Genomic DNA, 27,252 nt, shown 5'->3' on the forward strand with positions numbered 1-27,252 from the left:
CTAGTCAGACTCAACCCAACTCTAGAGGAATTAATGAAATAGGTGAAAGACCATATGATCATGTGAATGTTATTAAAACCCTTAGGAGTGGTAGAGTGATAGAAAACAAGGTTTCCATGCCTGATAGTGAACATGCTGTAGTTCACCCTTCTGAACCAGAAACTGAGGAGATTGATAGAGTCTCTAAAGAGATCAATGAGGGTCATATTGAGCCCGACTTTGTCCCTAGATCCCCATTCCCACAGCTGCTAGTTCCAACTAATAGGGAGTCCAATTTTAATGATATAGTGGAGGTTTTTAAGCATGTAACTATCAACCTTCCACTACTAGATGAATTTAAGAAGATTCCCTCTTATGCCAAGTTTCTCAAGGATATGTGTACGCAAAAGCGAAAGCTTAATGTCCAGAAGAAAGCCTTTCTAGCTAGTCAGGTGAGTTCTATTATTCAGAATACCACTACTCCTAAGTATAAAGACCCAGGGTCCCCTACCATTTCTTGCACAATAGGTAAATACCGTGTTGAGAAAGCGTTGCTTGTCTTAGGAGCTAGTGTGAACTTACTACCATATCATGTGTACCTTAAGCTAGGACTTGGTGAGATGAAACCTACCCAGATGACACTTCAGTTAGCTGATAGGTCCATTAAAATTCCTCGTAGTATGATCGATGATGTTCTCATAGAGGTTGAAAAGTTTATTTATCCAGTGGATTTTGTTATCCTAGATACCCAACCTGTCCTATACCCATAGAACCAGATACCAGTAATTTTAGGTCGCCCGTTTTTAGCTACATCCAATGCGATCATTAACTGTCGTAATGGTATTATGAATTTATCTTTTGGTAATATGACTATTGAGCTGAACATTTTTAATATTAGTAAGCTACCCTCTGAACTAGATGACTCGAACATAGAAGAGGTGAACATGATAGGAACATTAGTCGAGGAGTCATTACCAAACACTTTGTTAGAAGATCCATTAGAGAAATGCCTAGCTCACTTTGGGATTGATTTTGATGATGATAATGTGATTAATGAGGTGAATGCTTTGTTAGATTCAACCCCTTTGTTAGATACTAGTAATGGATGGAAACCTAAGTCGAACCACTACCAGTTTCTAAGTCTACCCTAGTTCCTTCATTAGAAGAGCCTCCTAAGTTGGACCTAAAACCATTGCCAGATTCCCTGAAATATATGTTTTTAGGCCCGTCTGAGACTTTACCTGTGATTATTTCTTCCGTCTTGGATAGTGACCAGGAAAGTAGGCTAGTAACCGTCCTTCAAAACAACAAGGAAGCTTTAGGGTGGACCATAGCTGACATTAAGGGTATAAGTCCCACTGTTTGTATGCATCAGATCTATTTAGAGAGTGATACCAAACCTTCTAGGGAGATGCAACGTCGACTAAACCCTAATATGAAAGAGGTAGTTCGAAACGAGGTCCTTAAGTTGTTAGATGCAGGCATTATCTACCCCATTTCAGACAGTAAGTGGGTCAGCCCCGTTCAGGTTGTACCCAAGAAATCCGGTATTACTGTAGTCCAGAATGATAACAATGAGTTAATCCCGACCCGAGTGACCACGGTTGGCGTGTTTGTATTGACTATAGGAAATTGAACAAGGTCACTAGGAAGGACCACTTTCCCCTTCCCTTCATCGACCAGATGCTAGAGAGATTAGCTGGACATAGTCACTACTGCTTTTTAGATGGCTACTCTGGATATAATCAGATCGTTATTCCCCAGAAGACCAGGAGAAAACCACTTTTACCTGTCCCTTTGGTACCTTTGCGTATAGACGCATGCCTTTCGGGCTTTGTAATGCCCCTGCGACTTTTCAGCGTTGCATGATGAGCATATTTTCTGACATGGTAGAACGGTTCTTAGAGGTCTTTATGGATGATTTTTCAGTGTTTGGTTCGTCTTTCGATGAGTGCTTGCATCATTTGTCACTAGTGTTGACTAGGTGTAAGGAAAAAATTTAGTGCTTAATTGGGAGAAATGTCACTTCATGGTTCGTTCAGGAATTGTTTTAGGGCATATCGTATCTTCTAAGGGTATAGAGGTAGATAAATACAAATTTCACCTTATTAAGACTTTACAGGTCCCAAAAACCGTAAGAGATATTAGGTCATTCTTAGGGAATGCAGGTTTTTATCGTCGATTCATTAAGGATTTTATCATAATTTCTAGACCTCTTTGCAATTTGCTTGCAAAATATGTTAAGTTTGTATTTGATGATGCTTGTTTAGAGGCTTTTGAGAAGCTTAAGAATTTACTCACTACCGCCCTCATAATCCAGGACCCAAATGGAACCTACCCTTTGAGATCATGTGTGATGCTTCAGATTATGCTATTGGTGTTGTGCTAGGTCAGCGAGAAAACAAATTACTTCATATGATTTACTATGCTAGAAAAACTCTGAATGATGCCCAGTTGAACTATACCACTACAGAGAAGGAACTGTTATCTATTGTGTTTTCCTTAGACAAGTTTAGACCCTATATCTTAGGTTCTAAGATCATCATATATACTGATCATGCTGCTTTGAAATATATTTTGTCTAAGAAGGATACAAACCTAGATTGATTAGGTGGATCCTTTTGTTGCAAGAGTTTTCTCCAGACATTAGAGACAAAAAGGGTGCCAAAAATGTTGTAGCAAACCACTTGTCTAGGATAGTTGTTAGTTCCCCTGATGATTCCCTTCCTATAAGGGATAAATTTCCTGATGAACAATTGTTCTTTGTTACCCAATTACCTTGGTATGCGAATATAGTGAACTATCTTGTTACTGGTCGAATGCCCCAACATTGGGGTAAACAAGATCGTTCTAGTTTTCTTGCTGAGGTTAAGCACTTCTTTTGGGATGATCCTTATTTGTTTAAGTATTGTCCAGACCAGATTATTAGAAGATGTATACCTGAGAGTGACCAGTCCAGTATTATTTCCTTTTGTCATGATCATGCTTGTGGGGGTCACTTTAGTGCTAAGAAAACTGCTGCTAAGATATTGCAGTGTGGATTCTATTGGCCTTCGTTGTTTAAAGACTCCCACAGTTACTGTGTGACTTGTGAACGTTGCCAGAAATTATGAACCATTTCCCGTAGGAACATGATTCCCTTGAACCCTATTTTAGTTGTGGAGGTCTTTGACGTGTGGGGTATTGACTTTATGGGTCCATTTCCTAATTCTTATGGTAACTTATACATCCTTGTCGCTGTAGACTATGTCTCTAAGTGGATTGAGGCGGCTGCGCGTAAAACCAATGACCATAGGGTTGTGATTGAGTTCTTGAAAAATAATATACTTCACGTTTTGGTACACCGCGAGCTATAATTAGTGATGGAGGGTCGCACTTTTGTAATGGACCTTTTAGGATTTTGATGAAGAAATATGGTATTACACATAAGGTAGCTACCTCGTATCATCCACAGACTAGTGGTCAGGTAGAAGTTTCCAATAGGGAGATAAAACGTATATTAGAGAAAACAGTTAATCCTAATCGAAAAGACTGGTCGTCTAGGCTTACTGATGCCTTATCGGCTTACCGTACTGCGTTTAAGACCCCCATTGGAATGTCACCTTATCGACTTGTGTATGGCAAGGCATGTCACTTACCTGTTGAGTTAGAACATAGAGCTTATTGGGCTGTTAAGCAGCTAAATTTTTCACTTGACAAGGCAGGAGCCCATAGGAAACTCCAGCTCAATGAGTTGGAAGAGATTCGTAGAGATGCATACGATAGTGCTAAGGAGTATAAGAACAAAATGAAACTTGTGCATGATAGAAATATCTTAAGAAAGTCATTTTCTCCAGGTCAAAAATTTCTTCCATATGATACCCGCTTGCATCTTTTCCCCGGGAAGTTACTTTCTCGATGGACGGGTCATTTTATTGTTCGCACTGTCTTTCCTCATGGAGCTGTTAAGATCGAGACACCGGATGGTAGTAGTTCTTCGAAGGTTAACGGTCAGAGATTGAAACCCTTTTTAGAGCCCTTTCCTACAGGTGATATTGAGGAGGTCCCTCTGGAGGACCCTGTTTACCCTTGATTGACCATCGAGGCGATTGTATGTTGTATATTAGTTTTTGATTTCTCTCTTCACCCAGGTACTATCTTTCCGACTTCTCTGTTTACTAATTCTTCATGTTACTTTACTTTTTGGTATTGCTCTTTCATTAGAAATATTGAGGACAATGTTAGATTTAAGTTTGGGGGTGGGGAAGAAACTTTCTGTTAGCTTTTAGTTGCAATAAATAAACTCCAGAGCCTAGAAATTTATGCTTATTAAGGTTGGCACTAACCAATCTAAGTGTATGGGAACATCTTGGTTGTAGGAGTTGAGGAACCAATCTGATTAGATGGAAACATCTAAAGAGTATATTCATAAAAGCACATAGCTCAGGTGTTAAAATTAAAAAAAACATGGTAGTTTCACCATATCTCGTTGAATCCTAATCCTTCTATTTTTTATTTAAGTGATTTGGTGGGGCACACGATTCAAGTGTTACCATTGCTAGGGTGGAATAAAGTGATTGAGATGCCCAAAAAAAAAAAAATGAGGCCAGACCATTAGACCTAACGGAATAAATGCAATAAAGTCGACCACTGGTGCCCTTGTATATGCCAGATGTGTTGACCTAGAGTTAGGTTTATCGACCACTGGTTCCCTTGTATATGCCAGATGTGTTGATATTAGTCAGACCGGTATCTCAGTCCATTAGGATAGGTTAACCTTGGAAGAGGCCTTCAGACAGATATGGGAAACACCGTTCACTTTTAACCATCTATTTATCCATCTTCTTAATCTTTCCATGTGATTGGTTGACTCCGGTTATGATGTACAGAAACTATCTGAGTAGAGCTCTGTCACTTATATATGAATTTTAGTATGCTGAGTGCAAACTCGTGTACATCAATTGGAATTTCGCATCAGGGTACTTCCTCCTATAGTCAATGAGAGTATGCCAACCAAGGAGATTCTTTAGTGCCTTCCAAGGTTTTGTGGGTACACCTCTGGTAAACCCTCCGGAGACAACACTCCTCCGCTAGGGCCACCTAGCGGTTTAACGGCTTGCTGCACGTGCTAAGTGTAGTCATTTTTATTTTTTAGTTTTGATTTGCTCGAGGACTAGCAAATAATAAGTTTGGGGGTATTGATAGACACATTTATTTTGTTATTTTATGTCTTTGTAGGTATTTACAGAGAAATAAGCTCTTGCGACAAAATTGGCTCGAAAAGTGGTGTTTTACACCCCAGGATAAAGTACTAAAGACACCCCAGAAATGCACCAGAAGCACCCCAAAAATGTGTCGGAGAAACCCCAAAAAAATTACTATTTACGCCCAAAAATTACTATTTGCACCCTATAAGGCAAGTGCTAAAAGGAAACCCGTACAGAATTAGGGGGAGGACATCGTCTTCTCAAATTCAAAAAAAAAACCAATTTTGGCGGGAAAACATTTCACTTCACTGGCAGAATTTCGATCGAATGTTTGGAGGAGTTTTTGTGTGATTCAATCGCTGAAACTTCATGGGTAGTTGTGATATGTCCTAACAGAGCTAGTACAGGTGTTTGTTTTGATCAAATTTGGATGTATAACTTTGTTTAATCCAAATAGAGAGTTGGAGGAAAAACATGAGCTTGCACGAGTTGTGAGGAATCTAAACGTGTACTGCACGTGCTTGGAAGAGTTGATCGATATTCTGGAGCGTGAAGAAGGTATAGAAGGAAAGAAATACAACTGTAGACGCGTAGGAAAACGATTTTTGGAAACAATATATTTTCGAGAATAAAAGAAATAATGGGATTAAATAAAGAGATTTTGGGAGATTCAATGTCGCAATGATGTATAAATAGGTTCCTAGGATCACATAGAAGGGGGGGAAAGTTTATGAGAGTTTAGAGTAACAAGAGAGGAGATTGATCGTGTTGCAGAGAAAACTTTTCTGCTGCTGCACCAAGAACACGAAGAACATAAGACGCACACAGAGCAGTCTTATATGCTACAGTGACAACGATATCAGACGAGGGTCGCAGAGATACAACAATAACAGTTCTTTTTTATCGTTCTTTGTAACAGTGTTTTGCAACAATTATAAACGTTGCAAACACCCGATTTTCATTATTTTCTCTCTATTTCATCTTTGTAAACAAATTTTGAGCATGAATCAATATTTTGAGCAAGTTTACACAATTATGAGCTAAACCCATCCTCTGGGGCGACGGAGGAAGCTATTTCGCCAATGAAATGTGGTAATCTCTATTTTATTTAATTTATGCAATTATTATATGATTATTTTCCTTGATAAATAAAATAGATAAAATGGCTTTTGTTAAACAATTGTTATTTCAATTGATGGAGCACGCTATCCTAGGGTTTTGATGTCCTATACTTTCGATTTACAATCGTTATTTCTAAAAAATCAACTTTTTCAATATTAAGAATTAATTTGAATGAAGGATTTGCATAATTATAATTAGAGAATATAAATCACTTTGATATTGGTAATATGTGGAATCCATAGCCCCAGTGTTTTCCATATTTTTCATATCACTTTTATTTAAGTTTCCTATATTTTTTATTTAAAATTAAGTCTAAAATCTACTTTTACAAGTCTTGAACGAATTTTATTACTACAACAATAGTAAGTGACTCCACTTCCACCCACTAAGTTTTGAATTTGAATGAGAAAGGGTTTGGGTTCTGGGTCATTTTTAATGACATGTGGGTGCAAACAATAATGAAATGAAAAACATCAATAGTGGACTTAAAGTGCAAACTGCTTAAATCTTCTTTATTAATCAAGCTTATTATAGGGGTGGCATGGTTTATTAGAGGGGCGGCATTTTAATAGGACAAAAAGGGTCATTACATGATTATTTAAGGTGTCCCTTATCGAAAAATTGAAAATGACAAATTAACCCTCATTATTAATAACCTAGTTTAGTGATGATAATCAAGTTTAGGGTTAATGATTAATTTCACTTATATTAACTTAAAATAAAAACAAAATCAGATTTTTATAGTTAAAAAAAAAATTTAGAGGAGAAGAAAAAGAAAAAATTTTGTGATATTTGTGAAACCCTAGATTTTGATTCACTCAACCAAAATGAGTGATTCCAGTGACCCGGTATACTTTTAAATTAGTTCCCATTAGATTTATCTCGCTCAAAATTATCTAAAATACGTAACAAAATCAAAACTTTTAAATTTTCAGAAGAACTTACGGTTGCAATTTTGCTCGTGAGAGTTACGGTTCGTAAGTTATCGAATACCAACCGTAACTGGTTAAATTTGGGGAAGATCCAATCGTAAAACCAGTTACGGTTGGTAATTAAATTTGGACAACAACCGTGATTAAATTATGGTTGGTAACTAATAAACCGAGACCAACCGTGACTACCCTAAGCTTGATAAATTCTTAAGAGACAAGATTATTTGCGGTTAGTATGGTAGTTTGGGTAACAAACCGTAACTCAATTACGGTTGATAAATATGATGCAAATAAAAACCGTAACTGAACATATTTCTCAAAACTAAGAACTTACGGTTGGTATTTGAGTTAAAACCAACCGTAACATCAACCCAATCTACAATTACGGTTCGTATTTGAGTTATTACCAACCGTAACTCATATGCAACCAGGAATTTCAATTTCAATTTTCATAAAAAACCCTAATTTTTGATACAAAATTAACTTAAATCCAACACGATAAACTAAACTCTAACTGAGTTTTTCCAAACATTTTTCAAATCGCCGATTAATCGAAGACGATGAAATTTTTAGTTTTAATGGAGGTTACGGTTGATGGAGGAGAAGATAAGATGAAGAAGAAGATGAAAAAAAACTGATTTGATTTTTTCTGATCCATTAGGTTTAAAAAAATTTGATTTGATTTTGATTGATTTAAGGTGAAAACGGTAATCTAGTCAATTTACATCCCCTTTAGGACATCTCCTAACCAATTAAAGGGACATTACTATCACAATGCCACCCCTTTAATAAACCATGCCGCCCCTATAATAAGCTTGTTATTAATCTTCTCTATCCAACAATCTCTCTAAGGAAAAAAATGATTGATAATGAACTGGTTTTATCGGAAAAGTAATAAGCTTTTATACCATATATATCAACTTCCGTATTCATCAAGAATCTTTTATTATGAATTACGGAGCAAAATTTATTCGACCTCGTAACATATAAGTCTTGACTTATCCCTGGTAAGGAGCATAGGCTTAAATCATCCGTGGAGATATTGCATGAGAATCAGATAACTGAATTGGTAATCTTCTACTCTTTGCCAATTGTGTAAACTTAAATAATTCAACTTCAATGACCACAATAACATAAGTAAGCAGGGAGTAGACCTCCGCCAAGCCGGGCACGGTCTTAGACTGAGCTTGGCTTACTATTTGTATAGACGTTATTTAATCAAGAGTTTGTTGCATAACCCCGGTTATATCTAACAATTGCCGAAAGCCAACATAACAACTTAGCATTTTTAACATTTGCCAAATATGCCAAATTTTACATAGCAAGCCACAATGTGTGGATTTTATTTATTTTCTTCTTCCTATTTCCCTTCTTGCTCTAACTATATATTGACTTGTAAGTTGTAATTGACACAGAGGGTCTTATCGGCGGGCATCCACACATTGTTGAAATTCTAATATAACCATGAATTATGGATAGTCATGCTAAATGTGAAAATGGGTGTATGGAAATTTTCTGTGAATTGTTTAGTAGATATAGAGATTGATCACTGTATAAGGAGATAAATGAAGGAATCCGACTGTATAATCGAACACTATCTTTGTTTGTGTTATGATATGATTTGATAAATCATTGAGTGGTTGAATGATGGATGCTCTTGACATGAATCTATGTCAGGCACTATTTTGGGTTATTACTCAAGTTCTTAACTCTTCCTATGTTTGATAACTTGTGCTTGAATTGAATCACTGATATTTAGTGAATTGATCTGTGCTTTTGTGCAGTTGTTAGCAGTTTATAGAGTTGAGAATATTAATTATAGTTTATTGAGTGTTTACAAGTTTGGTTTTAACTTGGGGATTTTGTCCAACCCTCCGGAGAAGCTAGGGCACTACTAGTATGACAGTGACTAATCTATGTCAACTTGAATAATGTCTTGGTATCAGTAACTTGCTGAGATGTGTAGCGTACTAAAAGCGGGTTAATGGGTTATACTTTATTATTCAGGTCCATATGGATTCAAGTTTGCACTTTGTTTTTTTTTGCCCATCTTATGTTTCGATACCTAACTGTACTATATCACATTATTGTCTTGTGCTTGATTCTAATTTTTCAATCTCAAATATTATTAGCTATAATTCGACTTCTGATCTATTTTATTCTCAGCCATATACAAATGGAGTCCAGAATTTTGATCATCGGCTCTAGAAAAACTGGTAAAACTACACTACCGGATAGCGTAAATGCACACTTGCATGAAAATTCAGATGATTACACAGTGGATTTTCAAACTAGAGAAGATGGGAATTTAAGGTTCATTTGTAGAGAAACTTCGGACCCTAAATTTGTAAACTATTGGTGAGTCACTCCTCTTTCTTAATTTCTATTAGTGTGTTCATAAAATAGGATGTTTTTGAACAATTTGGTAATATTCTTAATGTCGTTTTAACAGGAACTTCGATGGGTTTGTAGTGATATTTGATCTGACGAATATGTCATCCTACAAGGACGCTAGAAGGATACGCAGAGAACTGACCAGGTACTAATTTCCTGAGTTTTGATTCGATACTTAATGTTCTGTGAGTAGAGTTTGTAATTTTATTTTTATGTTAAGTGCAGTATGGTTGTCAAACCCATAGTTTTGGTTGCAAACAAAAACGACCTTCCAACAACAGTGCATGGCATTACTGCTGATAGGGAATTTAAAGTGTCATTATTTTTCATCTCTGCAAAGAAGAATAGAGATGTTCAGAAGCCGTTTCGCTCTCTTGCGAGGTCTATAATAAGGTAAGGGTTGGATTTCCAAATCAGTGGTTCGATCCATAATATGATGTACCTAATTACATTCTTTGTCTCTGTTTTAGAAAGCCTAGCTTGATGTTTAATGCCATTGCTGCGGATGAAGATGTTAATGCTGCTGATGAAGAAACTGATATCGCCACCCCTGATGCTGCTGACAGCATTCTCAGCACTCCAACTTCTCCTGCAAACACTGTAAACAGCATTCTCAGCACTCCTACTGCTACTGCAAACACCCCAACAAACAACGCGAGGGATCTTATTGGTTCATCGTTGTCAGCTGGAGTCCCGGTAAGTCGACTCTTTTCAAACTAAAATTTTGTTACAATCTGTACAAACCTGACCAGTTTTTGATTTCCATCATAGGAATCAACCCCTAAGAAGTTAGCTCGGCGTCGTCGAGGGACTGAGAATTAATGGGAAAGACGAAGCACCTATATTCGTCAATAATGATAGACCGAGCTGCTGCTACAGTTAAAGGAACAAGAAGTTCCTTCCTAATACTGCATTTGTCTTTAATTTTCTTTAATACTTGGGGTCTTGGGCATAGAATTAGGCATATATTCAGCTTTGTGATTTGGAGCTACGATTTTAAGTCACTTTTTTTTTGCTCAAGGGTCAGTGAGGTCTGGTTGCCTGATCCGTTTAGTTCCTCAGATCATTAGTTTGTTTGATATACGAACAGCAGCGAAAACTTAGTTTCCTGCGAATGTATGACAACCTTATTTTCAGGGAATCAGAAATGTTTAAATTGACTCAATAGCTCGCGCAATTACACGTTTTTGTTTTAGTTTGTAAATGAATTCATATTTTAGTTCTTAATTGAAGTGCAGCTTTCTAAAGTCTATCCATGACTTTTGGGAATGCCTATATGGTGACATCAACTGACTTGCCTGTTTGTGTGCAGTCCCTTTGAGGTTTTAAATGGTTAAGAAAGGAGCTGACTGTTTTAAATGACTGGAAAGGGAGATGCTCCTTGAGCTGGAATCCCCCATTAGTTGAGAGACCTAAGATATTTTGATAATTCTTTCAAGTGGAAGGACAACCCAATATTGTCAGTTGAGATGTGCTCACTTGATCGAGTCCAGCAAGCCAGCAACCTTGTCTTTGAGGCATGAGTTGCCTTTCCATTTGGCTCAAACCAGAAAGAAATTGTTGTGCCATTGCAAATTGGGAGTTGTGAGGGATATGACTAGTTGAGTTTGAATTGCAAACAAGAGAAGATGATGGGGTGGGTATACCACCAATTGGCATATTAAGATTTAAGGAATGGAAATATTTCTGTCAGGCAACCTAATCTCATGACCCATATTCATTCAAATCTTAAATCATACCCACTTGGATCAACTTTGTCTTTGACGGGTTCACTCTTAGACCAGAAACAGCTTCAATGCATTTGAGAGTGCTCATTTGATTGTACAGCTCATCCCATGATGGGTTGGATGAAGAAAATTGAGTCTTTGTTAGTGCCCTGTCTAGATGCGAGCACAACCGGAAAGCGAGAAAGAGGGTCTCTGAAACAATAAACAATGTTAAGAATGCATACACGAATATCAGGATTCTGGAGGACCTCTTTCTTCCGTTGCACCAAACAAACCGGTGTCCGCCACTTTATACATATAGAAATTTGGATACACTTAGGCCTGCACATGGTTCGGTTTGGTGCGGTTATTGCTAAAACCGTTGACCTAACCGTGTATGGTGCGGTTACCACAATTGAAACCGAAACCGAACTGTTTAGTATTCGGTTCGGTTTTTAACCGCCCCGAACTTTTCGGTTATTTTTCGGTTCGATTCGGTTTTGTACCTATACCTGCACCTGTACATATACTGATATACATTCATTCTGAAATTCTTAATAAACTGATACATTCCATACTTAAGTCTTAACAAGATAAACTGATACATCCCATACTTAAGTCTTAACAAGATAACCAAAGTCTAAAGATTAAAAACAGAGCTGAAGTTCAAAAACAAGGTAACAAAGTCTAAAGATAGCCAAAGTTAAACAGAGCTGATGTCTAATGATTAACGAAAGTCTCAAGATAACCAAAGTTAAAAAGCAAGTAGCATGAAGAGTTGCCAGTAAAAGACTACAGTCATCCCCTTAATCTTCATTTCTCAAGTAGCAGACCAGTAAAAGACTGCAGTCCATCCATTTCTCAAGCCAATCATCCCTTAAATCTTCATCCTTGCCCAAAATGTCTGCAACAAGAATGCCAAGAAGAAAAGCAACGAATAAGAATGTTAACATGGCATTGCAAATTGCAATAGCAAATTCCCAATTTCAAAACCAGATTCAGTAAATAAACATCCAAGTTACACTAAGTTGCACCACAAGATAATGATGCAAAGTTGCCTCTCTTAACAATAAGATTGAAAGAATGCAAGTAAGCAACTGGAATGGGAAGAGTGAAACTGAAAGCTACAGCTAATGCATATAGGGCTAAGATGCAGATTATAGCTACAAAATGCAAAAGACTCAAACTGGTTTTGACTTCCATATTCTACTAAGATCAGATACAAACTGACAACAAATTATAGATGAGATTGAGTGAAGCAGATTTAACTAACATGGAAGAGATATGATAGTAGTTACCAAAAATCTAAGAAAAAAAAAGAAAGTTACAGATTCAAATTATTAACTAAAACTAACACATGGTTGTAGACTATAAATAAATGGATTATATTACAAAGATGTGTTATAACTACAGATTAAAATGACAAACAACTTTGAAGAGAACAAAATGCAAAATATATAACATATGGAAAACATATGAATCAACAGTTACTAGAGCTAATATACCACAGAACTATCTTACAAGACTATAATGCTGGTATGAGATAAAACGATGATGCAGTTGTGCAATGAAACTAAAATTAAAAACTACAGCAAGTGTCACAGAGCTAAGCTACAGAATGCAATATGCAGTAAACTGAGAAAGTTAAAACCAAACTAGATGAAAATACGTATTGAAAGTGGATGACTGAGATTAATAGTTACATCTAACACTAAGATGCAGGCTATAATTACAAACAACTATGTGAAAAGAAGAGAAGAGATTCCCATACCATCTTCAATGCTGGCATTGTCATCTGGTACGTAGTACACATATGAAATCAAGGGAGATCGGTTTCTGCAACCATCTTTGCGTACAGAGAAGTGCTTCAACTGTCCTGACAGATAGCGAGCTTCTCTATGGAGTAAGAATTCTCTTTCCGGTACTAAATGCAGACTCTGAAGAAACTGTGGACACTGGTATTGCCAAAATGTCCTTCACCGTAAGTGATAGTACCCTATACTTGTACTATTAGCCTGCCACCAATCCAGAATATCAAAATCCCTGGTAGATGTTTCACAGTCATCAAGCAAACACATTTCAAATTCAGACTTTGGATGAGTAGAGTGAACATTCATTCTTCGCATTTTATTCCTCGACTCAAGCATATACTCAATGTTCTCATCTTGCACACAAACTACCATGTCATCCACACCTGCAGCAGTTGTTGACTCAGTACCTAAGACATCAGCACAAATGCACAATCAATATTAGTAAATGATGACGATAACAAAATTTATAATATCTAATAGTAGAACAAAAGAAGATAACTAAAGTTCAAAAGCTGATGTCACCTTCATCTGCATTAGCATTTGAATACATGGTGTTGTACTCTTCATAAAGTCTTCCCATATATTTTTTCACAACTTTCAAAACAGTCCAAACCCTGAAATCTTCTTGCTCATACAAACATTCAAGATCAAACTTCAAACCAGACTCGTTTTCTCGAGGATCAAGCAACTTAGCAAAAAACAGAACATAGTTCATATCTTCGTAATCACCTCAATATGAGTTGTACTTTTTAAACATTACTTCTGCCATCTTAGAAATATGAGCGTCTCAGTTTCCTATAGCTCTAAGACGAACCAACTGTTCATGAATCAAAGCCAACTGCCATAAAAACTCATGTGTAGTAACCTGTGTTGAAGCAGAGAACTTAACAGTAGCATCAAAGAATATTTTTAAACATTTTACAAGACTCCTAGCGTATGACCAGTCTGCAGCATATGGAGCATGATGACGGGGCTTGTTCTTTTTCTTCGTACTCCTCTCTTTAGTTACATCTCCTTCACTTTCGGATTCACTAGAACTAAGAAAATAATCTTCATCAACAATTACAACAGTGTCATTATCGGGATTAGGTAAAGCTTCACATTCAGATTCTTTATGAAAAAGCGAGGGTCTAATAACACCACCAAATATTTCGCTTAGAAATCGGTACGGACAAACTCGAATATACTTTTAAGAGAATCAACAAGACTCAGTCAATTAATGGTATATCAATGAGTTTATATCTCTCTCTTGATTTGATTTACTCAAGCAGAAACTGTGAGTTCTAATCAAATACAAGGAATAACTTGGATGGTACCAAAGACCAATATCCAAGAATCAATCAATGAAAATCAAAAACCAAAGGTTGGATTAATCTAATTGATGATCTGAAGCACAACATGTATTATTTCAATTATATAAACAAATATAATGCGGAAATAGAAATAACACAAACACCAGAATTTTTTTTAATGAGGAAACCGCAAATGCAGAAAAACCCCGGGACTTAGTCCAGATTGAACACACACTATATTAAGTCTCTACAGACAGTAGCCTACTCCAAGCTAACTTCGGACTGGACTGTAGTTGAAACCCAATCAGTCTCCCACTGATCCAAGGTACAGTTGTACTCCCTACGCCTTTGATCCCAGCAGGATACTGCGCACTTGATTCCCTTATCTGATCTCACCCACAACTAAGAGTTTCTACGACCCAAAATCGCAGGCTTTGACAATAAACAAATCTGTCTCACACAGACAAGTCTATCAAAGGATCAATCTGTCTCCCACAGATAAACCCTAAAGGTTTTGTTCCGTATTTTGATAATAATCAAGGTAAACAGGAAGCAATTGATAATCCGGTCTTATATTCCCGAAGAACAGCCTAGAGTTATCAATCACCTCACAACAATCTTAATCGTATGGTAGCGAAACAAGATGTTGAGGAATCACAAACAATGAGACGAAGATGTTTGTGATTACTTTTTATATCTTTCCTATCAGAGAAATCAATCTCAAGCCAATCAATCTGATTGTACTCATACGATAGAAGATGCAAGATCATATCATATAACTATGATAAAGTAGTATCGGTCTGGCTTCACAATCCCAGTGAAGTCTTTAAGTCTTTAACCTAATTTTAGAAGAAGAAAACCAAAGGTTAAAGGAGAAACGACTCTAGCACGCAAACTAGTATCACATGTAAGGTGTGGGGATTAGGGCTGCACATGGGTCGGTTTTGGCCTCACCCACCACCCAACCCACTGATGGCGGGTAACAGAAGTTGTCACCCGCAACCAACCCACCATTACAATGGGTCGGTTTTCACCCGACCCACAATATGTCGGGTTGGATCGGGTGGGTGGCGGGTTACCTGCCATAACTTGCAAGTTACCTATTTAAACATCATACTGAAGTTACTTAAAAGTGTTTACAAAATACTGTAAATGCATGCAAAGTGATAAAGGTCTAACAATAACAATAAATGAGTTCAACTGTTCAAAGCTCAAAAGATAAAAGAGTGCATTACTATTGCCTACTATACTAAAGCCAAATAAGCTAGTTTTTCACATGCCAGCAGCCAGCCTCCTCTTTCACTGGAAAAGTAGCTTTAATAGTTTAATGCTTTCAAGTTTCAACAGCCAATCCAAACTGCAATTTTGTAACCTGAAATGGTAGGATAATCAGTTTGTTAGACATTAAATAGCAAGCTCAGGCTAACTAAATGATAACTGTTTATGCCATAGACAAAGCATTGAATCCCAAATAATTTTGTTGCATTCATGTTGGTTTCATCGGAAAAGTATAAAAAAGAATTAACACCATCACCACATAATTGATACGATTCTTACCCTTTGCAGTTTTTTCTCTGTTAGCTTATTCTATTATGATGGAAGAAGCAGCAAGGTCACCAAATATCTCTGCAAGCGAAATAAGTAATTAGAATGGATGTAATAGAAGTACAAAAAACCTAACGAGTACTCTATTATAACTTTAAACTTCAAAAGAGCCTTAAACCCTAACTATTTTCTTACTTCGATGTTTGATCTGTAACCCTAGTTGTGGAGAATCTGATTAGAAGTGATAAACCTAAGAATGCCCAGTTCACACAGCTCCATTGAACAATAATCTATTTGATCAAAATTTTAATCTAATCAACGTCTTTAGTTCTACTGTCCAGATGATAGAATAATGGATTTATATTCCAAACCTTCTTGCATCTTCGCAACACTATGATACAAATAGTAATTTATTTTACAGAATCTCATCTCCACAGTCAAATTACACTCTAGAGTCTAGACAAAGGGGCTGCCTGAGACAAGCTTTCGTTGGTTGAGTTTTTTAGAGAAATTGTAAAGTAAAGTATTCTGCACAGAATATTTTGCAAAATGTATGAAACAAAACACAAGACTGCGCAGTTGCGACAATAAGGTTGAGAAGATGGTGTAGATGAGCCAGATGTACTCCCTATCCCTGCTAATGGTCCATGCACTTGTCCAGAACGCGTTGGATGTGGAGGGGGAGGTCCTATTTGTGATGCCACTCCATTTAAAACTGGAAGATTAAAATCAGAATTAGCTTCTGAGATTTCAACCATGGTAACCTGCACAAAAGAAACAAGTTACAAGTTACAAGTTAGTGAGTTACAACAGTAGCTACAGTAAAACAATCAACAAAATACAAAATGGTACTACTGGTGGTGAATACTGAAAAACATAAATGGTCATCAAATTGAAATACTAAGTAAAGTACAGTAACATAAACTCATCCAAATCAGTAACAATCAACAAAAGAATATATTAAACCCTAATTGAAAGAGAAGAAAACTAGAATCACCAGTACCCTAATTGAAATCAAAAACAAGCAATTCATCAAACCCTAATTGAAAAATAAAAAATCAAGCCGTTAATCGGACCCTAATTGAATTTGAAGATGAAAATATACTAGAAGTATAAAATAATTCATCAAACCCTAATTGATGATTCATATCAAAGAAGAACATAAACTACACAAAATGGTTCCAAAAAAAAACCCTAACTGTAACAGACTAACAATATCTTACTTACTGAACTTTGAATTAATGTTACTATGTTGAATCTTGCATTGAAGGACTGAAATCTAAAGTAAAAATGGCAGCGACAGTTTTTTTTTTTCGAAGAAGAAGAAGAGTGAAGACTGAGAGAAAGAAAGAAAAATGGCAGAAGAAAGAAGAAGAGTGAGACTGAGAGAAAGACTGAGAAAGAAGAAGAGTGAAGAGTCTGAAGACTGAGAGAAAGAAAGAAAGAAGAGTGAAGACTGAAAATGGCAGCGGCAGGCTTTGCGATTAGGTTTAGATAAGAGTTCGTTTTGTATAAACGGCTAGGATTAAATGATGAGGGTAATCTAACGGTTGTTGTAGTTTAAGGCGGGTTGGCGGGTTGGGTCGGGTGACGGAAGATGCTACCCGCACCCAACCCAACATGTGGCAGGTTCAGATTTTGTGATCCATAGTCGACCCACTTCTAAATGGGCTGGTTCGGGTGTGGGTATTTTTGGGCGGGTGCGGGTTGGGTCGGTTTTGTGCAGCCCTAGTGGGGATTAGTTTTGCACAAGGATAGATGTCTCATTTATATAGTCTTTCAAATCAGGGTTTTGCCTTGGTTACAAAGCAATCCGTCGTTAGATGAAAACCTGATTTAGATTCAAGCTAATATTTCTTAACTGTTAGATCGAAAACTTAGCTTGTTACACGCAATTGACATGTACGCTTCTAGGTTTGTGTAACCATACCCAAACGTGTACATTGTTGGTTCAACAATAGTTAACCAAATGGTTAGCCGTATGAGCATTTCATATCAACCATGTTCTTCTTCACCATAACTAGTTCAAATGACTTCAAGATGAACTAGTTAGAGAGTTGTTCAATTGCAAGGAAATCTTATGTACTACACAAGACACAGTTGAAGAAAAGATGATTTGATTCACTTGAATCAGTTCATGAACTTTATATCCAAGGTTTGCATACTGCATTCCTTAGTCTTTATAAGTTTAAATTCAAAAATCATCTTCAGATATATAACCTTTCTAAGTTCGCACACTAGGTTCGCGGACTTAAGCAACCGGGCAGAGTTTACAAACTCCAGCAGAAAATATCGACAAAGACTTTCCGCCAGTTCTCGGAATGGGTTCTCGGACTGGTGCTCACGCAACTAGTTTGTCAACTCCAACATAATTTCTCGGGATGAGAAGTTCGGCAGTTCGCGGATTGAGTTCGCGGACTTGGCAATAAGCCATTCTTCCAGTTTCTCTTGATATACAAAGTTCGCAAACTTTGGTTCAAGGGATAAGACTTATGCACATATGTGTTTCCACAACAATACTCATGTCCATCATTGTTTATGTAATCTAAACTCTCATTACAACCATTGAAACATTCTTAGAGGACGTTATACAATTGTTACACCATTTCTCGTCAAAGAAATTTTCAAGATGATTGAAACATACTAGGTAAAGATAAACTTGATCGAAGCGAAAAGCTTACCAACACATATTTCGAGATATACATAGGCGAGGTATACTCGGATCGAAATACCAAATGTGTATAATAAAGTCTATATATATATAGCACTAAGAATTTTTGTCTCAAGAGGTAGGAGATAGAGTAGATAGAATTTTGAGTGATAGATAAGTTCAATTCTTCACATACCTTTTTGTCAAGAAGTTCCACCGGTTCCTTGAGTAGTTCTTCTTCTTGTATGATGAATCACCATGAAGTCCTTGAGCTCAACTACACTTTCTATCCTAGTCCGAGACTTAGCTATAATAGACTAGAAATCAAGACTTATAGTTTTGATCACTAACATTGACAAACATGCTTGAGATAGCAATGCATGCAAGGTCGACCGAGCAATGCTCTGACAATCACCCCCTTTGTCAATATTAGTGACAAAACTATCAATACATATGGAATACAAAAAAGATAAAGAAAATTTAGTAGCTCCTATTCCACATGTCTAATCTTCAACATTCCTCGAAATCTTCGTCACTTCCAAGTATTCCAATGATCCCAAAGGTTGTAAGTTTAGCATCACCGTTGTTGAAGATCCGTAGCTATAACAATGAGAAAGCATCGGTCTCGATCGTTGTTATACAGTGTCATAGTATTATTACACAGTGTCAAAGTCCAATTACATCACAACTTCAAAAATAATACTATGGTGATAGTCAATACTCCATCTCACATGGAAACCACTCCCCTTTACACAATGGTCCGAAAACCATATGTATTTTGTAGTGTGAACTACATATTAATTCTCCCTCTTTTTGTCAATAAAATTGGCAAAGGTACAAGAACAGGATGATAATGAAATTTCCGTAAGAGACATTTCATGACTAAAATAAAAAATACATACCAACTAATTTAGATGCAATCATAATGCCGAAGCTAAATGCATTCATCAAGGAGTTTAAAGATACAAGATAACCCATCTAAAATTCCACAACCGCACGCCCCTCAAGATATGACCATTAAGCACAAGTTCAAAACAAATCTCCCCCATTAGATGTCATTCCCAAGGGAACAACAAGAGCGATCTTAATTTTGAAAGAAAAGAAGGATTTTTATTGGACACCGAAAATCATAAGAATGATTTCCTATATCCAAAAACTCAATCAAATTAATCACAAGTAAACCTATAATTAATTTAATCGGAATACGCAATCAAATTAAACACAAAAGTGATCAACTTAATTGATTATGCTCGACATAAGAGAACTTACGGAACATACGACTAACATAACCATTAGAAAATGAATAGGATAGTCGTTCATATACTCAACATAAGAGGAATCTTACGGAGAATGAAAATACTCAACTAGATTAATTACAAGAGAACCCATAATTAATCTAATTGGAATACACAATCAAACTAATTACAAAAGTAATCAATTTAATTGTCATTTGTTTTGCTCGACACAAGTAAACTTACGGAGCAATAACTAAATAACCAAACAAGTTGATTAGTTTAATTCAAAATGCTCAATATAAAGTACTTTACGGAACAACCAACAAAGCAAAAAATAATCAACTTTATTATATCGTGCTCAACATAAGACACATTACGGAGCCTCACGTAATACATAAAATATGGATCAACGAAGATCAATATTGTGGAATACACAAGGATTCATTCTATCTTCCATCACTATTTGCATAACGATATTTTATAGACATCATCCTTGAACACAAAATATTTTAATCTATCTTCCATTAAAGAATTGATAATATAGGCTTAACTTTTGTATTTGTCAAAAGTCTATTCATCCTTCAATCAATACATGAATACCGATCATAAACGACTTTACTTTTGACAAGATATGGGACAACCAAAGTTCACGGACATAAACACCAATATCCCATAACAAATTGCAATATATCAAATCATAAAGATTAATACTGCAAAAACATCATCCTCCAAATATTTTTAGAATTTAAAACCAATAAACCTAAAAAAGAACAAGAAGATGAAAAATAATAGCTATGTGTAGTTACAATCATTGTTATTCAAGCACTAGTTATTCTTCCAACTAAGCCAAAAAGAAGATATCCTAGGCATTGTAGATCTTTCTCAAAACATCTACAGAAAATTCCTTTTCATTATTGAAAAACCCATTGATTATGGGATCGTTCAATTCCTCTAGATCTTCAGAAATATCAGTTAACTCACTAAGTTCTCTTTTTAGATCACGCAGGGTATTCTTGGTTAGAGACAACCTTTGTTCATAGTAAGTTATCTCTTCTAAAGAGGAAATGATTCGAAAATTTAAACCATTTCGCTTGTTGATGGAAACATTCACCATATCTCTACAATGACTATTAGTACGACGGACGGAAAAGAGACGGTTAGAGGAAGAACCTTCCTCAAACCTTGTAATCTTCACGTTCTTCACCTTTGAAAAGGAAATCCCCTTGCGAAGGAACACATTTACAGCTTTGACTGCATCCCTCGTTGTGGTGCCTTGAGTTACAAGTGCCATGAAACTGTATCTTTTAGAAAGGAGGAAGACTACAAAAGATTTTAAATAGACTCGTGAACGTCTAAACCCTAGAAGAATTAGTCTTCCATAGTTTAAAGATTCAAAATCTATATTGTTAGGAGAACATTTTCTTAACAAAAATAGAATACTTGAGCCACAAAAATGCAGAGCCTCATTTTATCAAGTTAAGGATGAGGATGCGAACATCTTTGGAATTAGAAAGAGACATTGTAAGCCAGACGCTCCCCTTGTTTACGAAGGTTTGTTGTATAAACAGGTTTTCTACCTCTTCTGATTCTAGAAGCATTAGTTTTATAAGACTCTTGTTGATTATCCAGATTCATCTTTCGCATGTTCTTTTGCAGTATGGAAACTCTTTTGTTGTTCCTCTTGAACCTCCAACACGTGCTTTGAACATGATTCGTTTTCCACAAAATGAGCAAATCGAAGATCTCTCATCTTGTTGAAGTGCCTTCTGTTTATCACAACTGTCGACCTTTAATTTCCCATAGCATTTTGGAACACGGTTGACGATCCTTGTAGTCTTTCTTTTAAATCCCAAACCGTTTGTGTTCCGAAAGGATTTCTGACCAAATAACATTGCTGAGATTTTGTCAGAACTTCCTGATAATCGTTGCAGATCATCTTTGAGAGTATTAATCTATTTTTCCTTTAGAACAATGGTTCTGGTGAGTTTATTATCAAGACAATCTATCTCAAAATCTATCACCTGGATTAATGATTCTAGTTTCTTCAAAGAAGCTTTTAATTGAAGATTTTATTGAAGAACCTCTTTACTCAAGAAATCAAAAATCTCTATGTCAGACTCAATTTCTGAATCAGACCTTGAGAAAGTGGAGGTTTCTGCCGCGAGAGCTGGGGTTTTATCACATCCAATAGACGCATACAGATTGTTGACACTTAGAGATTCTTCCTTTACATAACCATTAGTAGCACAAACTGATATGGGTTGTTTATCACATCTAGTGCTTCTTTTTACAAAATCCTTGATCCTTTCTGTTAACAACGGTTTATCGAACCTATTACCAATCTAACTACACTCATCATCCCAAGACAAGTTAGAGGATTCACTTGTGTCGGAACTGGCGTTGAATGCCAAAGTTTGAACAGAATTTGGATCAAGAACTTTTACCTTTCCAAGAGAGGTATTCTTGGACAGGGTGTTGAGGTTATTTCCTCCATTGATGGCATGCTTTTAGAAATTTATTTCTTGTCTTCAAATATAGTTTTTAAGATATCTCAGGCATCTTTAGACGTAGTGAAAGTAGACACATGGTTCTGAAAGTATGGGGTGACGGCCTGTCTGATAACATCTAATCCTTTAGAGTTCTGCATCGCAGCAAGAGATTCTTCAGGACTATAACTACCAACGTCCTTAGGTATAGATACATCGCCCTTTATATTAACTGGAGGAACATAGCCTTTTACAATACATACCCAGGTTTGAAAATCACAGGTTTGTAGATAAGAACACATAACAATTTTCCACCCTGAGTAGTTTGAGCCATCAAAGAATGGTAGTACGTATATTCAGATAGCACGTCCATAAAGTCAGATCGCTACAAACACAGACTTGTAAGGTGTTAAACGTGTTTTTCTGCTCTGATACCAATTGAAAAAGAGGGGGTCTAACAACACCACCCAATATTTTGCTTAGCAATCTGTATGGACAGACTCGATTTAAGAGAATCAACAAGACTCAATCAATTAAAGGTATATCAATGAGTTTATATCTCTCTCTTGATTTGATTTACTTAAGCAGAAACTGCGAGTTCTAATCAAATACAAGGAATAAATTGGATGGTACCAAATACCAATATCCAAGGATCAATCAATGACAATCAACAACCAAAGGTTGGATTAATATAATTCATGATCTAACGCACAACCTATATTATTTAAATTATATAAACAAATATAATGCGGAAATAGAAATAAGAAAGACACCAGAAATTTTGTTAACGAGGAAACCGCAAATGCAGAAAAACCCCGGGACCTAGTCCAGATTGAAAACACACTGTATTAAGCCGCTACAAACACTAGCCTACTCCAAGCTAACTTCGAACTGGACTGTAGTTGAACCTCAATCAGTCTCCCACTGATCCAAGGTACAGTTGTACTCCCTATGCCTATGATCCCAGCAGGATACCGCACACTTGATTCCCTTAGCTGATCTCTCCCACAACTAAGAGTTGCTACGACCCAAAATCGCAGGCTTTGACAATAAACAAATCTGTCTCATACAGAAAAGTCTATCAAAGGATCAATCTGTCTCCCACAAATAAAACCTAAAGGTTTTGTTCCGTCTTTTGATAATAATCAAGGTGAACAGGAACCAATTGATAATCCGGTCTTATATTCCCGAAGAACAGCCTAGAGTTATCAATCACCTCACAACAATCTTAATCGTATAGTAGTGAAACAAGATGTTGAGGAATCACAAATAATGAGACGAAGATATTTGTGATTACTTTTTATATCTTTCTTATCGGAGAAATCAATCTCAAGCCAATCAATCTGATTGTACTCGTACGATAGAAGATGAAAGATCAGATCACATAACTACGATAAAGGAGTATCAGTCTGGATTCACAATCCCAATGAAGTCTTTAAGTCGTTAACCTGATTTTAGAAGAAGAAAATCAAAGGTTAAAGGAGAAACGACTCTATCACGCAAACTAGTATCACATGTAAGGTGTGGGGATTAGTTTGCACAAGGCTAGATGTCTCCTTTATATAGTCTTTCAAATTAGGGTTTTGCATTGGTTACAAAACAATCAATATCCACCATTAGATGAAAACCTGATTTAGATTCAAGCTAATATTTCTCAACCGTTAGATCGAAACTTAGCTTGTTACACACACTTGACATGTACGCTTCTAGGTTTGTGTAACCGTACCCAAACGTGTACATTGTTGGTTCAACAATAGTTAGCCATATGAGCATTTCATATCAACCATGTTCTTCTTCACCATAACTAGTTCAAATGACTTCAAGATGAACTAGTTAGAGAGTTGTTCAATTGCAAGGAAATCTTATGTACTACACAAGACACAATTGAAGAAAAGATGATTTGATTCACTTGAATCGGTTCATGAACTTTATAGCCACGGTTTACATACTGCATTCCTTAGTCTTTATAAGTTTAAGTTTAGAAATCATTTTCAGATATATAACCTTCTTAAGTTCGCCCACTAGGTTCGCGGACTTAAGCAACCGGGCAGAGTTTACAAACTCCAGCAGAAAATCTCGGCAAAGACTTTCCGCCGGTTCGCGGAATGGGTTCGCGGACTGGTTCTCACATAACTAGTTTGTCAAATGCAACAGAATTTCTCGGGATGAGAAGTTCGGCAGTTCTCGGACTGAGTTCGCAGACTTGGCAATAAGCCATTCTTCCGGTTTCTCTTGATATACAAAGTTCGCAAACTTTGGTTCAAGGGATAGGACTTATGCACATATGTGTTTCCACAACAATACTTATGTCCATCATTGTTTATGTAATCTAAACTCTCATTACAACCATTGAAACATTCTTAGAGGACGTTATATAGTTGCTACACCATTTCTCGTCAAAGCAATTTTCAAGATGATTGAAACATACTAGGTAAAGATAAACTTGATTGAAGCGAAAAGCTTACCAACACATATTTCGAGATATACATAGGCGAGGTATTCTCGGCTCGAAATACCAAATGTGTATAATAAATTCTATATATATATATAGCATACGACTTTCTGTCTCAAGAGGTAGGAGATAGAGTAGATAGACTTTTGAGTGATAGATAAGTTCAAGTCTTCACATACCTTTTTGTCAAGAAGTTACACCGGTTCCTTGAGTAGTTCTTCTTCTTTTATGATGAATCGCCATGAAGTCCTTGAGCTCAACTATACTTTCTATCCTAGTGCGAGACTTAGCTATAATAGACTAGAAATCAAGACTTATAGTTTTGATCACTAACATTGACAATCAATCTTCTCAAGAGCAACACATTCTTTGAATTTGTTCAACCTAGAGGGAGATCCAGTGACATACTTGATAATTGATCTGATCCTGCTAATTGAATTGTGATACAACAACACAACATCTTTAACAACAAGCGCAAGAACATGCGCAACACACCTTACCTGATAAAAGAATGAAACAAGGAAATATCAGTAAATTGTTCTAAACTGAGTAAACCATGCTTTGTACAAGCAAACATATTTACACAGTGTACAAGCAATGATACTGGTTTCATAGTAATAACAATCCTATAAATGTAAAGTAAATGAAATCAGAACTGCAAAACCTTAAGGATGGCAGGAAAACAAAAAAGGTATGCTAAAAATAAGTCTATCTCACTACTCTCACCATCATATGCTAATGGTTTCAAAGCACTTTCTTTTGTTTCACTAACTCTCACCATCATATGCATCATTAATTTTCACAACAACAAAGGTAGATAGATCTCATTAACAACTTTAATTTGCACAACATATGAATCAGTTCATAAACCATGCTTTGAGATCATGCAACTTTAATGGCCTTGTGATGGGATGTCGTAGGCTCAACAAATTAATAAATATATTTCCCACTAATTAACTGGTAATATAGAGGTAGTAAGAGATCGTTTCCACAGAGAGCTGTGTAATTGATAAGTTATTTGATCAGCAAAATAAAGTAAATAACAAAAGGGGGGTTTTGGTTTATAAGATAAATAAAAAGACAATAAAGAAGAAAAGAGATGATTAAGGAATCCTTCGCCGTTACCAAGCGATAGCAGGATTAGAATACTTATCTATCTTCTGTTAGAACCATTCATCACCAACCGTAAAATAGCAGGTACGCTTAGCTATACCGAAAACTTCTTTTATCACCGGATAATAGGTATGCTTAGTCACGGGATTCTATTCAACTGAGTCGCCTTGAGGTACGCTTACAAGGTGTAACTCAATCGAACGCTTTAGGGTTTGTGAATTTAGGTTTGATTCCAGCAGTTAAACTCAGTACGCTCGGTTCACTTACTGGTGCTGTTTCCACACACGATTGCTTTCCATAATCCCTTTGAAAGGTCTCATGTTTTCTACTTGTGTAGGAGATGCACGACAATTACGGATCGCTCAACTCACTACTAGCAATAGAATGATGAATAGACTAATCTGGTTGCGCACCCAAACCAATCTAAGAATCAATCAAAAACCCTAGATATAATGAAAACAAACGATGATGATAAAAACCTCGAATAGGTTTGTATTATTAATAAATCTTCACGCTTGGAACATTGAATTCATCCTTAATCAATAAAGGATTTAGCTACTCATATTACAAAGAAGATGAATAATGGTGGTTTCCCCCTAAAGGGGTAAACCCTAGGTTTTGATGTATAATTTGTGATATGAGATTCGATTATTTATTTTTACATAACCTAATACCTCTTTATAGATTTACATTACTTGCCTTCCAAGTATTTAGTTCGGTTCAAGAACCCGACCCGAAAACACGACATAACGAAACCAAACGTGCCCTTAGGCTTTCCAAGGTATGCATACACGTTTTCCACTTGCTAAGTTTGCGAACCCAGTCCGCAAACTTCAAATTCCAGCAAATATTTTAAGAATTAAGTCTGCGAACCCGGTATGCGAACCCAGTTAGCGGACTTCATTGTCTTCGGTATTTGATAAAAACTATTTTGTCCACAACTTCTTCATCCGAACTCGGAATGACCTCATTATTTTTGAATTCTTTTTATCTTTCAATTCTATTCAATATGGTGATGAGAAATCCTTAATTTGAATGAGTTAAGATCCTTCTTTGGCCCGTGTCTTGATTTTGAGCGTTTTGCTCCTTTTCGTCGCACTTCTTCCACTTCTCTTGGACTTGGATACTTGAAATACTTTTCTTCCTAGCTCTTTTGAGCACTTTGTAACTCCTTTTTGGATGATTCACCTAATTTAGACAAATAATATAAAACCAAAGTAATAATATGAATACATGCAAGAATAATAGCTAAAACAAGTATGGAATGGATACTAAAATCATATGAATTATGCACTTATCAAATTCCCCCACACTTAGCTTTTGCTAGTCCTCGAGCAAACTAAATAAAA

General features: G+C 36.4%; 1 protein-coding gene across 1 annotated transcript; it reads left to right on the plus strand.

The window, feature by feature from the left end:
* The first annotated feature begins 9,286 nt into the window (after window positions 1-9,286).
* On the plus strand, window positions 9,287-10,797 carry LOC113318949 (GTP-binding nuclear protein Ran-like). Its single transcript, XM_026567242.1, has 5 exons — window positions 9,287-9,577; window positions 9,672-9,758; window positions 9,839-10,006; window positions 10,084-10,309; window positions 10,385-10,797. The coding sequence occupies exons 1-5, from the start codon at window positions 9,396-9,398 to the stop codon at window positions 10,433-10,435; spliced, it is 714 nt and encodes a 237-aa protein (XP_026423027.1). The 5' UTR covers window positions 9,287-9,395; the 3' UTR covers window positions 10,436-10,797.
* The last annotated feature ends 16,455 nt before the right edge of the window (window positions 10,798-27,252 follow it).

This window comes from Papaver somniferum, chromosome 10 (assembly GCF_003573695.1).
Source record: "Papaver somniferum cultivar HN1 chromosome 10, ASM357369v1, whole genome shotgun sequence".
NCBI lineage: Eukaryota > Viridiplantae > Streptophyta > Magnoliopsida > Ranunculales > Papaveraceae > Papaver > Papaver somniferum.

Coding starts and splice junctions, on each gene's coding strand:
- LOC113318949 (XM_026567242.1), top strand. CDS start 9,396: ATGGAGTCCAGAATTTTGATCATCGGCTCTAGAAAAACTGGTAAAACT. Junction 9,578..9,671: donor CCTAAATTTGTAAACTATTG/GTGAGTCACTCC, acceptor TCGTTTTAACAG/GAACTTCGATGGGTTTGTAG. Junction 10,310..10,384: donor CGTTGTCAGCTGGAGTCCCG/GTAAGTCGACTC, acceptor TTTCCATCATAG/GAATCAACCCCTAAGAAGTT.